General features: G+C 35.4%; 3 protein-coding genes across 5 annotated transcripts; 2 read left to right on the forward strand and 1 right to left on the reverse strand.

The window, feature by feature from the left end:
- Positions 1-1266: 1266 nt before the first annotated feature.
- Positions 1267-13200, forward strand: LOC100638766 (ubiquitin carboxyl-terminal hydrolase 4). 2 transcript variants are annotated; one of them, XM_019995246.1, is made up of 14 exons: positions 1267-1423; positions 2639-2749; positions 3521-3819; positions 4672-4782; positions 4946-5059; positions 5103-5186; positions 9838-10001; positions 10368-10744; positions 10799-10869; positions 11138-11358; positions 11409-11444; positions 11607-11710; positions 11760-11848; positions 12784-13200. In XM_019995246.1, the coding sequence occupies exons 1-14, from the start codon at positions 1381-1383 to the stop codon at positions 12826-12828; spliced, it is 1869 nt and encodes a 622-aa protein (XP_019850805.1). In that variant the 5' UTR covers positions 1267-1380; the 3' UTR covers positions 12829-13200. The 2 variants fall into 2 exon arrangements, with proteins under 2 accessions (XP_019850805.1, XP_019850806.1); XM_019995247.1 differs by lacking the exon at positions 4672-4782.
- Positions 13201-13478: 278 nt separating this feature from the next.
- LOC105312387 (TNF receptor-associated factor 4-like) lies at positions 13479-14363 on the reverse strand. The gene has a single exon (XM_011404991.1). It carries the CDS (start codon positions 14361-14363, stop codon positions 13479-13481), a length of 885 nt encoding a protein of 294 aa, XP_011403293.1.
- An 814-nt stretch (positions 14364-15177) lies between these two features.
- On the forward strand, positions 15178-16845 carry LOC105312388 (transmembrane protein 87A-like). 2 transcript variants are annotated; one of them, XM_019995257.1, is made up of 11 exons: positions 15178-15276; positions 15337-15422; positions 15520-15600; positions 15760-15865; positions 15944-16002; positions 16048-16151; positions 16201-16268; positions 16323-16393; positions 16456-16508; positions 16569-16599; positions 16679-16845. In XM_019995257.1, the coding sequence occupies exons 2-11, from the start codon at positions 15396-15398 to the stop codon at positions 16718-16720; spliced, it is 642 nt and encodes a 213-aa protein (XP_019850816.1). In that variant the 5' UTR covers positions 15178-15276; positions 15337-15395; the 3' UTR covers positions 16721-16845. The 2 variants fall into 2 exon arrangements, with proteins under 2 accessions (XP_019850816.1, XP_011403294.1); XM_011404992.2 differs by having other exon boundaries at positions 15520-15597; positions 15757-15865.
- The last annotated feature ends 444 nt before the right edge of the window (positions 16846-17289 follow it).

The raw sequence follows: 17289 nt of genomic DNA on the forward strand, positions 1-17289 counted from the left end.
AAGTAGCTATAGAGCTAAATACCTTGTCATAAAACCGCCGGGTATAGCCTAGAAAGTCCCACAAAGTATTTTTAACAATCTCCATTACGGAATTCAAATTTCACTCTTAATAACCACGAATTAACTAGTTCCCGGAAAACTAGGTTGGTTTCGCGAATTCGATGCATAATGCGCTCACGTGATCCTGTATAATATCTATGGTTATAGCTACACGGTACTTTCAATCACGTGTTAAGAAAAACTGGAATAACTTTTTATAGGAATGTGGATAAGAATGAGACTTTCACAGGTTCTTAGTCGCCCAATGCCGCTTCAGGATCTCAGGTCTTGGGTCTCTCAGCCCTTGGGAACCCTGAGAACCGGGTTCTCCCTATAAACCCAATGGCATACCAAAGCTAACCGCAATGACGTTCTATGATGTCATAGTTTAATAAGCACATGTGGTCGAGCGCCCAAACTGATAATTCTTCTTTTAAAAATACTAATAGACCAAGATCTTCTGATAATGATGACCTTTATGAAGACTAGTTGACTCCAGCAGCTATTGTACTGCTTATCAGGAAGAACAAGACTGTTTTAAGAGTGAAACAACACAGCCGAAATATCGGCCATGTCTCTATGAATATCATTATAAACGTCATTAGTGACGTAACTACATTTTTTTTCGAATTCCAATGCAGCTGCTTCCACTTCCGGTCCATTCTCAGTTGCACGTTGGGACATAGACACATTAGTCTCGCGTAGCCAGACCACACCCTCCCTCCGTGCCTACGGGTGGGTCTGGCAAATTGACCATACTCCGCTCGTTCTGGTTCACCCAAAAATGGGTGAAGTGGATGCATCAAGTGAATGCTTGATTCTTTCTGGCAGGGAGCTCAAGAGCAGGACCTAAAAGGCAAAAGGCTTCTTTTACTTGATAGATATGGTGATCTTTTGGAAGAGAGCTTTGATAGCCCTTTAATCGGCATAGATCAAGCGGGCCGTCAGAGGGAGAAGATGTATAATTTGTCACAGCTGTTCCTCTAGCTTTTTGTCACTTAAGAAGAAGGTAGTAGAAGAGTCAAGAGTTACTGTATCAATTCACCCGTTTCTGGGTGAAGTGGAGCAAAAAAATTGGTTCACCCATTTTTGGGTGAACCAGAACGAGCGGAGTATGGTCATTTTGCCAGACCCACCCGTAGGCACGGAGGGTGTGGTCTGGCTACGCGAGACTATAGACACAGTATACACGGTACTTTCAATCACGTGATTAGTTTATCCCTAGCCTCCGAGTGTCGACTGTCGAGTATAACACTAATAACAGATTAACAGTTAAGTTTTTACTTTTAGGCTTCTGTGTACCGGTAGTCTGGACGAGTCTGGATCTGGTTGGTTTGTGTCATGGCCAGCAAATTCACATACGGCCAGGAACGGATTGCTCCTGGTCAGTTTTGCATCATAGACAGGCGTTAGCTCGAGAGTTAATAGCTCGGTTAATAGTCTAGTTTTGGGGACCAGCACCTCACTTTTGCATGGGTTTTGGCCATTTTGGGAACTAGTTTAGCCCCCAATCTTATATCTCGCGCAGCCAGACCCACCTAGTCTCACTGGCCAGATCATTCCCCAGGCTGGGGAATGGTCTGGCCAGTGAGACTAAGACCCTAGTGATGGGCAATTCCGAGTCCAGAGTATTCAATCCTTCGATTCCGAATGGAATTGTACTCGTATCAAAAGAGAAGTGAGAATTGTTTGAAACGATTCCGAATTAAGCCACACCCAACCACACCTTTTAATATTAATAGTAGTTAATTAATCAGTAGTTAATAGCTTAATTATTCATTATTATTGCATTTTTATTCCTGTAATTGATACCACGTCGCTTTGCGCATGCGCAGATGTACAAAGTAGTACTTGGAATTGGTATTCGATTCCAGTCTCAAAAGTATTCAGAATCGGAATCGAATGCAAATTTCTGGATTCGCCCATCTCCAAAGACCCACCCCCTTTTTGACATTTGGAAATGTCAAAAAGGGGATGGGTCTGGCTATGCAAGATGAGCCCCCACTGTCCTATGGTTTGTCAATAGATTTATGTACATATAGTTTGTCCAATAGCGATTGCAACTTGCTTCATATCAATCATACGAATGCGGCGAAACTTTTGTGTCATTTTATGAAGTTTGGTAGATAAGTAGAGGCTATTCTGTCCCTCTGTAATAAATGAATGCAAAATCTGGGTGCATCAGTCACAATAGCCCGCCCGATTAGACTATCCTCTTTCTCCTGTGGTAAATTCTTAACTATAGCAGGTAAAGGGCTGAAACAAAGATATATCTATTCAGCACAGAATTCTCTAACTACCAGCACCACATAACAGCTTGATTTTCATAGAGTGCAACTAAGCAACTCTGGCTGCATGTTCATTAGCATTTCACGTAGATAACAAAGCTTATGATAAATAAAATGAATGGAATAAAGCAAAGAAGAGTGAGTTATGACTTGTGAATATTTGATTAGATCATAGTGCAGAAATGGGTCGGAATAGCCCCAAGCGACTCTATAATGTAGTTATAATGATATTGGTATTATATGATATGATGTCATTTCCAATATCAATGCTGATTTGTTAAACATGGGCTATTCAGTGTGGTAATTTTTAGGTTTGTGTGGATTGTCTAATCTGGGTAACACTTGTTTCTTGAACTCTGTTCTACAATGTCTTAGTAACACTGAACCACTAGTTGAATATTTTATTGGAAAAGAAGGAAAAGGTAGGTGTAGGAAAACTGAATTTAAGCATAGATATACTACCCATAAAATGACTGCATTGGATTGTGTTGTTCAATTCTTGGTATATCATTGGCGAAGCTTTGTGGTACTCTAGCTACTGCATTTTAGAATGAAACAGCCAAGTTTTACTTCTTAAGATTCTTCAGGGTACTGTGGTGTTAATTTTGTCTGTGTTGGGTATTTTGTGAGTAATGGAATTCTAGGTGATGTGGCAAAAAGTTCTTGTAGTCTAAAAAGCTCCACTTATGAATATTACCTAAAATAATATGTTATGTTGCACTCAGTGTAGGGTGGCTTAAACTGAGAAGTATAGAAGTAAATAGCTACTTGCCTGTTTCTGGTCTCACCCCGCCCCTTCGCTAGGTAGCGAAGGGGCATGACGAGACTATCCTGTTTCATTCTGAAATATAGCTGCTATAGTCTCACCATAGAGCTAAGATTTGGTGGGTACGTGGCCCAATTCACCTTGCAATTATTACCACTGACTGAAGTTTCCAATCCCTTTTATGGGTAGTATATTTATGATCGAAGGAGAGTAACTCACATTATGGTATAGGGTAATCATTTTATTTTAATGAATTACCACACTCAAATAAATGTATTTTTTGCAATTTTATTTTCGAATGCTATCATGGAAATTTATACACTCAAAGTGAAGCCTTTAGGCAAGTAGAGTATTTTTTTCTATTTATGATTAGCCTTGAATGTGCACAGTAATCTTAAAATGATAACCTTTATTTGAATTACTTTAGCTGAGAAGCCATACAAGAAACATATCAATAGGAACAACCCATTGGGACTAGGTGGGGTTATTGCTGAATCATTTGGGGCCCTGTTGAATGACATGTGGACTGGACAGAATTCTTATCTTATACCACGTCGGTTAAGAAACGTTATAGCAAGGCATGCTCCTGAGCTTTTTGACTCTCAGCAACATGATTCACACAAATTATTAGATTTTTTATTAAATAAGCTACATGAGGACTTGAATCTTATTAAGAAGAGACCCTGTATTGAAATGAATATTAAAACTGAAGGAAGAGATGATAATGTTAGTACTTTCATAGATTATAACATAAATGTATTATAATGCTGACAGTTGTAATTCCCATTTTTACATTAATTGCAGAGCATTTTAACGTGTTAAAGTGGTTATTAGATGCATGTAGATATACACTTTGCTTTGTAGGAAATTATTTTATTTCCCATATGGGTACTGTATATCCTTAGATAAAAGCCGGGTACAAATAAACATTAGGCTTACACTAAAATTGGAGTATAAAGATACAAATCTAGACATACATGTACAATGACATTTATGCCTTGTAGAAATCTCCCATATCATATAACATATGACCCTCCCAGCCTCCAGCTGCATGCCCACTCATAATTATTAATTGAGGCTAGCTGGCCAGTCCAAGCCGTAATTAATTTTGAAAAGCAACTAGATATATACCTGCTAAGTATTAGAAGTGTTCTATGCAATAGGTCACTGGTTTGAATCCTGGTTGCCACATAAGTTTTTTAAGATTCAAAAGCCAATTTTAGAAATAGATACCTGATCTTATATTTGAGGAAATACAGTATGTAAGTACAGGTCTACAATTACTTCTAAGAATTGCTCACTTTTTAAGATGAAGTAGCATTGAGCCTGCATGCTTATGTGCTAAGTATGTAGTGCATATTGTACATTATGCAGTTATTTCTTTAATTAGGTACTATTAACTGCTAATTTGCTATTAGGAGTAAAAAATTGCAATTATTAATGCATGTAATTAATTTGTTATGTCATATAGTTTTTACAGTTATCAGTATCTGCATAATCAGTTGGGAGTTAAATATTTTGTACCCGTAATTGAAAGTCACTCACAATACATGATGTTATATTATATCAAATCATTAGGATATTGCTAGAGAATCATGGCTCTGTTACTTGCAATGTAATCAGTCGGTTATTGTTAGACTTTTTCAAGGACAACTGAAATCAACTCTTCATTGTCCAAAATGTGAAAAGGTTGGCTAAGGCTAGATAAACTTAAGCAAGTCCTATGTAAAGAGTTGATGGCCTATTTGTCCATTAGTTTTTCTCCTTTCTTTTCACCATTCTTTTTCCAGCTCTTTTTTCTTAAACATCACTACATGTATGTACCATTTTACTTACCTCTCACTATTTATAGGAATCACGCACCTTTGATCCATTCATGTACCTCTCCCTACCAATACCAGTTCAGAATACAAGAGATATTAAAGTTTTTTTGATCAGATCTGATCCACTAGCCATTATGAAGAAGGTATAACGATATATATTGACATAATAAACCATAATTATTATAGTACTGTTTGTCTGTGCCTAAAGATGGCAATATATTTCATATGAAAGAAGAACTACAGAAAATGATTGATATTGATCCATCTAACGTAAGAAGTTAAGAATTTAGTTTGTAACATGGCAAATAAGAAATAGATTACCTTAAAGAGACAATTATTAGCGTGTACTTATTTTAGCGATTTTTATGGTACTGACATTTGGCTGGTACTTAATTTAGCATTTTTGATCATTTGGTATTAATAACTACTAAAGAATGTAAAAAATTTGGGGCGAGCCTAAACAAGCTATAGATTATGTGCTGTGATCACATGTATGAGCAAGCAAAGCAATTGCACAAGTCTAAATACAGTAGATCTTGTTGCATTAATCTTGCTTAAATTGCTTCAAGCTTCATCACTGAATCTGCTCCAAAAATGTAAAGTTATCTTGCTTACAATTAGAAGCAGTCACTGAACGAAGAAGATTGTCATCTGCTTTGTCTAAGTCTTTGGACAGCAGTTCAGTCTTATCTTGCTAACCGTTTGCTGCAAATAAGCTCAGAGTTGCTGACAGCCGCCATTTTATTTATTGTGACCACACCTGCTTTCAATGAAGTTATTAAAGTTAGCACGGACTTACCTTAAGCCTACTATTTTTAGCGTCTACTAAATTTAGCGATATTAGCGAGAGAGCTTTAAATCGCTAAATTAAATAGACGCCAAAATAATTATTATTCATTATAATGGTTATTAATTATAGTTAATTTGGTTAAAAACGCTAAAATTAGTAACGCTAAACATGACTTTTGCTGATTTCGCTAAAATTAGTAGACGCAAATAGTAGTAGGCTTAAGGTAAGTTAGTGATTTTTTTAAATCGCTAAAATTCGCTAAATTAAATACCCGCAAACAATTGTCTCCTTAAGGTAACTCTGAAACTGTTCCAAATGTACCAACTTATAGCCACAAAGTTTTGGAGCAACCTGTCTCAAAATGGTATTTGCAATCTTCTATTATCAATTTATCATAATGGCAATGTAATAGCATTTTAGGATTATGCTTTGAATTTGGTTGTACCAGTTTTTGGCCTTGCGAGCAATTTGCATGGGCAAAGACTTGTCCGGCGTCTTCTAGCAGATTCAGGGATGCCGTCCAGCCTGTCTATATAGCTGCTTCCTCAGTAGTCAGCTCAGCTCAATGTACAGTTAGCTTGCCAATGCCAGGCTCGCTATCAATTTCACAAAATAATTCAATAGAATCTCTTTAAAATCAAATAATACCAGCTTTACTGGTTCAAACAATGACAAAACAAAGATAGATAGTGCCACGCTATCTCCCAACAACTCAATAGCTCACCACTCACACACGCACTTAGCCAAAATGGCTCACAAAAATTACTCACACATATACACATTACACAATACAATCATAAATAATAATGAGAACTAATAATAATTGATAATCAATAATCACAATGAATAATAAAACACTCATAGAACCTCACAAGACTATCATGACTATGTAGTTCATTGTGGTGTCTGTCATTCATTCATTTTGTTCAGAAGTAAACTCTCACTTTAAGCTAGTACTGTATATCCAAGTGAAAAGAAGTTTTCTAACTGCCAGCCACAAATATTTGCTTCCAAGGAAATTTTGAAGAAAGCATGAAAATATAGACCTCTAGATCTGTAAATGACGAAGTGCATAAATATCATTATTATGAGATACTCCACCTATTGTCTGCCACTTGTGTTTTAAAGGGTATCTTTATCCAAATTTGATGTATTTATTAGACTTGCCACACTTGCGTAGGCAGGTACTATGCAGTTGGGTTGTCATTCTGTCATGAAAATTCCTGTTAATTCCTAGTCAATATCTTTTTTACTGAGCTCTCCTGAGTTATAATTCGTTTTCAGCTTTGAGAAAAAGGTAATTTATTTAGCTCCGTTGTATTTTAATAGCAATCCGTGGTAGCAAAAGCTGAATATTTTCAAGAATAGACCACTTTTCCTAGCCAAATCTTCGTCTTTCACTCTATTTGGTCAAGATTAGCATTGATAGGTAGAGAAAAGTACATAGATTAAAAAATATGTGGGAATTTTCTAATCTCTTTTTTGTTTGCAAGTTACAGTTGCTCAAAGTTTGTGATTTAGTCTCTTCGAAAAATTTTCAGGCAGCACTGGGGAAAGCAGGAGCAACCAAACTATCTCAGTCTCTTTTGAATATCTAGGCAAATTTTTTGTGCTAACTCTTTCTTTGAATAGAGCTTGAGATGCTAGAATAAAATTTCAGCTTTTCTTCTTTCTCCTAGCCACGTGCCATGTTTATCTAGTCTTGCTAGCCAGACCATTCCCCAGCCTACAGTCATTGGGGTGACTGTAGGCTGGGGAATGGTCTGGCTAGTGAGACTAATGTTTATCTGCACTGCATTGCTAAGTGCTGACCGCACCTATAACTTATTTTATGTATCAGTGCAGTAATTGCATTGTTGCAGTTTATTCAAAATCTATTATCCTTTTTTCAAATATCAAGTTGCTTATATATATAATATCATGATGGGGGCAGTACAAGTAACACATTATCCCTCAGGTGAATCTCAGCAGGCGAGTCCACGCACCATGGTGCTTCATTTTATGGCATTAATATGATTACCTATATAACCATAATAATGTGTTCCAAATCCCACTGTTTTAAAATAATTATTTACTGAGATATGAGCCTTCAAAGTCATGAAAAATGTTGACATTTTGCTTCCTGCACTTGCAAGCCAGACTCTAATTTACTGAATAAGAGTTTGGTACCATGCCTAATATCAAGAGTACATAAGTATTAAGTATTCTTCTTAAGTATTATGTACTCTTGCTAATATCAACTCTTGTTTTCAATGTTTTGATTTGCGTGGGCAAAAAATGTTACTCAACTTGCTTGCTGACATCAAGAAAAATAAAGCAGTAAAGTACTTCCAATTTTTGGCTTTTCTTGGCAGTACTGAAGTTGAAGCAATCATGGTGGCTGAATTCATCTGCCCATTATTTCAAGAGAGGGAACTAGAAGCATTTCTTTACTTGCCTAATTGTCTAACCATCAGAGCAGATAAAGGCAATCCAGTCGGCAGTTGTAGTCATAGAAAGAAAGTATAATAGCTCAGTTAGTTCCACTCTTGATAGACTTGCCGTGTGTGAGTGGATTCTAATGTAACCATGGTAACAGTGATCTGATTAGGTTGACCAAATTTTGCCAGACAAGCACAAGTTGATGTTAGGCATGAAACCAGACTCTACCGTGCTTTGCAGGTTGCTTGACCTTGCAAACTTGTTAATCACGTGACTTTCCCCATACTAATAATACATGTCATGTGAGCAGGAAGTAAGAAAATTGGATCAACCAACCTGAAGATCACGGTATTCTAAAAGTTGAGTCTGGCCCTGTGAGACTACAATGTTACTTCCTGTCGGTGGGTGTGGCTATATGTGACGTCAGTAAGAACATTTGCAGATAACTGCATTCCTTTATTTATATCTTTCCTGTAAATGACGTTTCTGATTTATAATGATATTCATTGAGATACTGTAAATGGAAAATTCTTCAGGCCGCCATTGTAGAGGCATACTATCACTTGCTACAATGGACTGACAGACTAAAAACTGTCAATTTTACTTCTCCATGCTATTCCAGTGGCTCCAAATAGTTGCAGACCTAGGAAAAGAATGATAAAGGTTGCATTTTTTTTACTTTTGCGGCTATAACTGCTTGCTCTTCTTACAAAATGGCAGAAAGTGTATCGAGCTCCATTGAAAACAGTGTAACAATCCCTCCACAATGGCAGCCTGAAAAATTTTCCATTTATGGTATCCCAATGAATATCATTATAAATCAGAAACATGATTCACAGGAAAGATATGAATAGGGGCAAATAATCCTTTATTCTCATGCCTTGTAATGTAATAGCACAAATTTTAAAATTGGGCATTAACTGCAAGAAGAAGCCTCAGAATAACAAACAAGAAAATTCACTAAAGTGTGGTATTATGACTTTTTCTTGCAGTTGCATACTTAGAATAATGTAAGTTAAAGATCTCAATTTTTAAATTTGTGCTATTACATTACAAGGCATGAGAATAAAGGATTATTTCCCCCTGTAAAGGAATGGAGTTATCTGAAACATTCCTACTATGATGTCACATGTAGCCACACCCACCGACAGGAAGTTAAGTAAAATTGCAGGAAGCAAAATGTCAACATTTTTCATCTCAGTAAAGAATTATTTTTAGACAGCGGGATTTGGATCACATTATTATTATGGTTAGGTAATCATATTAAGGCCATTAAATAAATACATCAAGTTTGGGTAAAGATACCCTTTAACTTTTTGTAGCTGCAAAAGCTGGTTGGAAGAAAGATGGGTTCTACCAAGCATCTTAATTGTGCAATGTGCAGCAGATTTTTTAGTCTTTACTATAGCTTGCTTTCTGCTTTAGCCCATTGGTTCTCCATAGCTATCCATGGAACTTACTTGTTTCTTTCTTGACCACACCTAATTACTCTTGTGACATAATTTATTCTGAGCGATATTAATCTAGAGGTCTATTGGACCCTTGAAAATTGTTACTGAATCATACAATATTTCATTCGTGTATCAGTTGATTTTATTGTCCCTCATCTCAACATTGTGACTCTACTTATGTATGACTCTACTACTGGTACTTTTTTATAATTTTGCTCTTTTCCTCCTCTTGCTTTGTCTTTTTCATCCTATATAATAGTTGGTTGTTATTGATGTTTATCACAGTCGATTCCATCGTATTTATTATGATAAAGACCCAATTATTCACATTATGGATCGTGATGATATCTTCATATACGAGCTACGCAGACCTCTTGGAGACCAAAACTGGGTGCCTATCCCTGTCTACATGAGAGAAATAAAGTAATTATAGTTGATAAAATATTTTGAGTGATTTCTTTAAAGCTTCAATTAGAAATGAGGTTTTAATTTGCAATTTGCAGTCATGTGTCTTTAAGCATAAGGCAAAATGGTAGCTCACAAAGCCACTAATCTGACAATATGGTATAGCAGGATCAAATACTAACTGCCAATGATAAAATCACCAAATTTAACTTGCCCAACCTATTAACTTTGTCCATTTTGTAGTAAATCTCACTATATACAGTATCAATTTTTTTATGAATTTTTCACCTTATAGGCTTATATGATTCAGATTCTGTTTTGAAAATTTGTTATATAGCACAATTTTACAAAATCTAATGCATTTTTCTCTGTCTCTCTCTATAGGCGTTACACTTCTGCTTCATACTTTAGTCAGAAACATATGACTACTTATGGTCAAGTGTTTGGATTACCTGTTGTTGTTACTGTCCCAAGAATAGGTTGTAAATACAGATCACTATATAATGTCATAATGTCTCAGATCACTCGTATGGTCATTAAACCTGAAAGAGAAAAAGAGGAGAAGAATACAGGAGCCAAAAAAAGCAATGAAATTGTTGAAACTAATACAATGCCTATTGAAAGCAACAATGACTCTGATGAGGCTGGAGAGCTAAAAAGAGACAAAAAGTGTGATTTGTTTCGATTAGTTATTTGTAATTCTTATGGATCACAAGAAATTACTAGATTAGAAGATGATGATGAATTCATAAAACTATCTAGTAAAATTATTTTTGCACAAATTGAATCATATATCTTTTGTATTGTTGTGATAGGTCAGACATATATTGGCTGCGACTGGGAATTTGAAGATAAAGAGGCTTTTTACAATGTAAAAGAAGCTAATGTAAGCACAATTAATATAGTTATGCCATTTGTTCTAGAAAAATGGAATGGGTTACTAGTTACTATTTATAGCAGGTTGATTATGCTTCTACTGAGAATTTGGTAATTTATTTTCAAAAAGGTTTTTTGACCGCATGCATTGCCCATGAAATTGGAGATTAAAATTTATAGTCCACCAAGTTTTTTTTACTGAGCTACATAAATCTATACATACAGTGCTATACTTTTTTGTAATTTTAGTAATATTTTATTTTGATATTTAATTATAGGCATATGAAGAACATGAATCGTATACTGTTGCCAAGAAGCCTGAGAAACCAACAACAGTGTATGATTGCATGGATTCATTTATGCATGACAAAGTGCTAGCAGAGGATGAGTCTTGGTATTGCCCTAGATGTAACAAATTTGTGCAAGCTAATAGAAAGTTTGATTTATGGAAGATGCCTGCAATATTAGTTATACATCTTACGAGATTCTCTGACAAATTGTGAGAGAAAATGACAGTGAAAGTGTGTAGCATTCACCATTTTATTTTAGAAACAAGATTGAGTCAAAAGTTGAATTCCCTCTTCAGTAAGTTTTTATGCAGATAAAAGCAACTTGGAAGTCTTGAACTAAAATAGCTTTGTTTGTGTGCATGTCAGTTTTGTATGGTTTTATATGAACAGGTAGTTATGATGTAGCTATATGCATACCATGATATTAATTGTTAATTGTGTCTATATACAATACTAGGAAATTAGATCTTTCTGATTATGTGGTAAATGCAGAAGAGCCCCAGCCACTCTATGATCTTTTTGCTGTATCTAATCACTATAGTGGGCAAGGAGGAGGACACTGTTAGTAATGTTTAATTATATTGATCATTGCAGGGTATTCTTTTTATAGATACTGCTTCTGCTAAGAACAAAGATAGTAGGAAGTGGTACAGCTTTGATGATAATAATGTCTCTGATGCATCACCTGATTCAATATGTGTTAGTATGAAATGTCTTCATTATACTTCATATACTTGTACTATATCTTACATTTTCATGGGTGCTAGTTTCACCCTGCCCCTTAGTGAAGGGGCAGGGTGAGACTACATAAGCGCATGAAACTTAGGCAGTATAATGTGTGGGTGGTTAACTTGAAACTCTATTGCATTAGACGTACATTGTATTATCTCATGAGTACAAGTTTGTGGTTTATAACATGAGACGGCAAGACCAGCAAGAAGCTGCTTTTTATGAGCAGAAATTCTTCTCTTCAGCTTAATTTTTCTCTTTTATTTGTGAAGCATAAGTTTGGGCTGGCTGGCACCTTTCATGCACCCAAGCACTATGACCCATAAGTAGAGTGGCAGTTCCTCATGCTGTACAGGAAATACAGCACTTGAGAATGCCATGAGGCTTCATCCTGTGCTGTATGGCTTTTTGACCTTACCAGTAGGGCATTTTATGTATCAGAAAATAAAATTGGGAACATTTTTAAACACTTGTGATTGGTTTGTTAAATAGGGACTCTCGCTCCCACTGCTAACCTGGAGTCCTGGACAAAACAGGATGTGAAAACATCCAGTATCTAATCCCCTGTGAATGTGATGCCGTAGGGTGCCTTTTTTTCGAGGGCTATAAATTTCGCGGATTTTGCAATTTTTAAAAGATTCGCAAAAATTACTCCCACAAAAATCAAATTAATATAGTACAAGATGGCAGACAGCATAAATTCACGAAAATTAAATCCGCAAAATAAAAATCCACAAAATTTATAGCCCTCGAAGAAAAGGCACCCTATGGTACATGAGTATTGATTAAAATGAGTTACTAGGACTCATGTCCTATGATGGGCTCCTGAAGTTAGTTTAGTAGTATTTTTACTATGTAAACAAAATATTGACCAGATTGTTACAATGTTTATCTTCATTTTGTAGTCATCTTCTTCGTATCTCTTATTCTATCAACGAAAGACTGTATAAATCAAAGCCACTATACTAAAACTAGGCTCAGATTAGTTTTTTTGAATGTATTCTCAGTATTTTTAATTTGGTGTTGTTTTAGTTAGTTTTAGTTACCTACATATTTTTGTAACAAATATTTAAGTTATGTATTGTATACTGTCTTTTTTATTTCAATTTAGAAGTTGCTCTAACATGCTAAAACATGATCACAGTCCGCCAGGGTTCAATTTACTTTCATTTAGTAATGTTTGTCAACAATAACATTGTTGTGTGTTTCAAGTGCTTTGATACTGAGCTGATCAAGTTCAGTGTACAAGTTCATTTCTCATAATAGCACTTTTTATTAAAATTAAAATTAATTGTTGAAAATCACATTTTTGTGGTAAAACTCAATTATTCATTGTCTATAAAAAACTTAAGAAATCTGAACTATTACCGTATAAGTGGTTTTTTTCGAGGGTTGCAAATTTTGCGAATTTCGCGGATTCCCTCGTGATTCGCGAAAATAAAATCCGCGAAAATCAATTTAATACGGTACCCGCATGGCACACGTGGTAGGATTCGCGAAATTAAAATCCGCGAATTGGAATTTTAGCAGATTTCGCGAAATATAATTCCCTCGAAAAAAACCACTTATACGGTATATCAGCATTATTATGTATCAATATTTATTTTATTCCATTTCTATAAAGGGTCTTTCTTAATTCTGAAATGTTTTCTTTTAATTCTTGATTTTCTTCCTTTAATTGTTTGTTTTGTTTCTTTGATTCTTTACAATCTTTGGCTAGTAGAGTTAGGTGTTTTGCTAGATCATCATTGATATGCTCTTTTGCATTACTACGAAGAGGCCTTACTGTACAACCAGCCCAACTAAACTCACATTCAACTGCTTGAAGAGGGCAGTCATTCTTTAAATGATGATCTACATATTCACGAGTTGTAGTTATCTTTTGTAGATCGCATTTATTAGGGCAGGGGACAGGATACCATGGGCAGACATCATAATGACTACTTGTTATTTCCTTGTAAGTGCTTGGAAGATTGCAATACTCACAGCAATAGTGTCTTTCAAGGCATGCATTTTTCTCATGATTACTGAGATCAACCCTCTTCATACTGATATTGCATCTCTGGTGACAGCATGTAGCAAGTTGAAACTGACACTCTCCATGTCTCCCCATTATATTGATATGTTTTGATAGATGTTTCAGCTCTCCTTTCCAAGCACAGCCTTCTTTCTTATTAGTACAATAAATTGTTAACCCATTAATAAACCTGAGCCTGTCAGCATCGGGAAAGGTTTGAAATGATGAACATCTACATTTTGGACAGGATCCATGCCCCTCTTTTACTCTCTCAATACACGAAGTACAGAAGTGATGTCCACAGGAGGTTAAAGAAGTTTCTTTATTCATTATTTGTAGACATATTGGACACTCAATAGCTATTGCTTGAGGTGGCACTTCAACAAATAACAGGTCTTCCTTTGAGTAGTCGTCCATTATAAAAATATGGGGCGTGGCACTTTTTTTCCGTTTATGTCCGCGCGCCATCCGTCTATGGATATTAGCAGAAGTTTACGGACATATACAAAATAATAAAGTCGGATTCTATTATGTTGTGTAGCAAGTTTGTGGATTTTTTTACAAATTTTTTAGCTGCTAAAAATTGGGCTAAATTTTGCCAAAAATGACTTTAAAAGAATTCTTTGTTTTTATTTTTATCTGATACATGCCTTAAGGAGACAATTATTAGTGTGTACTTATTATTAGCGATTTCCATGATACAGACATTTGGCTCAGTCATATTTAATTTAGTGTTTTTAATCATTTAATATTAATAAGTATTATTAATGTAATTAGAAATTAAAGTTAGTGCAGACTTAAATTAGTGTTTTTTTTAATTGCTAAAATTCGCTAAATTAAATACCCGCTAACAATTGTCTCCTTAAGGTAGTACATGTTTTTATGCTGTGTAGCAAGTTTGAGTTGATTCCAATCAGGTTTGGATTCTTTTTACAAATTTTTAAAGCTGCTAAAAATGGGCCACCTGTACTATAAGTACAAAGGCTTTGGCCAAATTTCACCAAAAAATGATTAGGAGTGGAGAATTTTTCATATTTTTTCATAATACATATACAGTTATGCAAGTTTGAGCTGATTCTGATTACAGTTGCTCCAAAAGCCACGTACATAAACATGTACTATTGTAGTGCTTTTCAGCTCATGAAACATGATTTTAGGTCACTTAGCATATGCCCTGTGGGAAACCCATCAGTATGTGTGTCATGTCATGCCATAATAATAATAATAATGTAAACTTACATTATAAATTTTATTTTACTTATTATTATCTTTTTACAACAGCCTCTGGTTTGATATATGTTGCTGAGATTGTGTCTGCAGCTAAGAGAGCATTGTCTCGAGTACTGATCATTATTGTTTGTGAAGGATTTGGAACTGTCAAGTAATCCACTTTTTACATTTCATCCTTCCTTTACATACTCCTCTCTACATTCTTATATAGACCAAGGTTGGGCCATCTTCTTACTATAGGCTTTGTTTATTTTATTGTTGCTTTCATTGATGGAGTATATACTAAGAGCCTCAAAGGTTAGTACACAATCTTAATGGTATTTATTCAGATATTAATGCAATTGTAGTGACTGATCATTCTCTGTCAATCCCTTAATTGGTTTTATTTATTTAGGGTATTGGTAATCATGGATTAACTACAATGCTTACCTTTGGATTATTGTTCCTGCTTGATACTGGAATAGTTTACTGGATATCCACTTAATGCATTAACACTCCTTACCCTCTCTATATGTAGAGTACATGTACACTCTGCCATTACTTAGCATTAACACTCCTTACCCTCTCTTATTCTCACCCACATGTACATGTACATTTGACCTTTACTTATACTTTCCTTAATTGTTCACACATTTTTTCAGCTCTCATCAATACCAGGAGGAACTTGAGGGTGAGGAAGAACACAGTTAAACTGGCACTGTACAATCACCTTGGATACGCACTCATTGCTACTGTCATTGGTCAGTGACAATAACCTCTCATTAATTTTTATACTAGATGTATATCATATAATTGTATCATATGATCCAAAATTTTAGCTTCTCTGACATTTATTATCTGGCAGTTCATATACATTACAAGGAGCAACTGCACTAATGTGAGTAAAAGTAACCATTGGCACTATTAATTTTTATTATTTTAGGATTGGAGGGAGATGTGGTTGATTGAGTGCTTCTGGCACATGTTATTTTGCTTCATGCTTTTAATAGTTATGATAATATGGAGACCTTCCGCTAACAAACTCAGGTAGGTTGTATCACATGACTCTCACATGTCTACATTGCTATGATTGTAGGTTTGCCTACTCACCTGTTAGCAATGGAGACTCAGATGAAGAGGAACAAGGAGCCAACAAGAACTTTGGTATTATTACTATAATGTTTAAATATTGTCGTTATTATTAATTTTTTGTCTTAGAAACTGTAAAAATGCGTCCTGTGAGTGGAAAGTCAGAATCTACCAAACAGCAATTGACTTCAATGGAGGCTGTGAGTACTGTGTATTTCAATCCTTGTTTAAAAGCCAATTTTATTCCAATTTTATTTTTAAGGAGGAAGATTTGAAATGGGTAGAGCAAAATCTACCAACGACTGCTATTGATAAGTAAGTGATACTACCCTGCATCTAACTGATTGTATTATAATAAACTATTCTTATTACTAGAGCTGCACAAATGGTTCTTGATTCTGAAGAGGTACTGATTATATTATAGTCCTGTTTTGATTGTCATTTTTTTTTCTTTCCCTCACTCTCTCCTTTTCTTTCCCCTACAGGAAGTAATGACTACTCGTTTTGAAGCCTCTAAGCTAAATTAAGTCAATTTTCATTGGCTGCATACAAACTGTGCACACAATGTACACTGACTCAATATTAAAATATTATTTGATTGAAAAGGAGTGTATCGTATTCCCTTTTTAAATACAGAGAATCCTATAGGCAACCAGAGTTAAAGTTATAGATAAACTACAGATGTTGATGAGGCTTCTAAATCGACTAACATCCGAGTGTATATCCAGTAACACGAAACAGCTGTAGTTTATCTGGTTTGTACTACAGTGTGTGGGTGTATGAAGGGCGCTGTCGTCTAACTACCAGAATTGGCAGTTAGATTATGGCTTCTAACTACCCCTGCTGTAGTCTACACTATATAAACTCTTGGCGGTGCCTTTGATGCACCCACACACTGTAGTACAAATTATATTATATAGGTCTAGTTGCCAATGATTTCAGGAAACACATCATAGATAAACTATTACAAGAAATCTTTTTAAAATACGAGTTCAGTCATGTGATCACAAGTTATGCGTTGTCTTTCACTGCACCTGGCCCATAATAATTATGGTCAGTCAAAATCATCGATCAATCATAGACAAAGACTGTAGGC

The sequence above is a fragment of the Amphimedon queenslandica genome, unplaced genomic scaffold (assembly GCF_000090795.2).
Source record: "Amphimedon queenslandica unplaced genomic scaffold, v1.1 AMPQUscaffold_13450, whole genome shotgun sequence".
Taxonomy (NCBI): Eukaryota; Metazoa; Porifera; class Demospongiae; order Haplosclerida; family Niphatidae; genus Amphimedon; species Amphimedon queenslandica.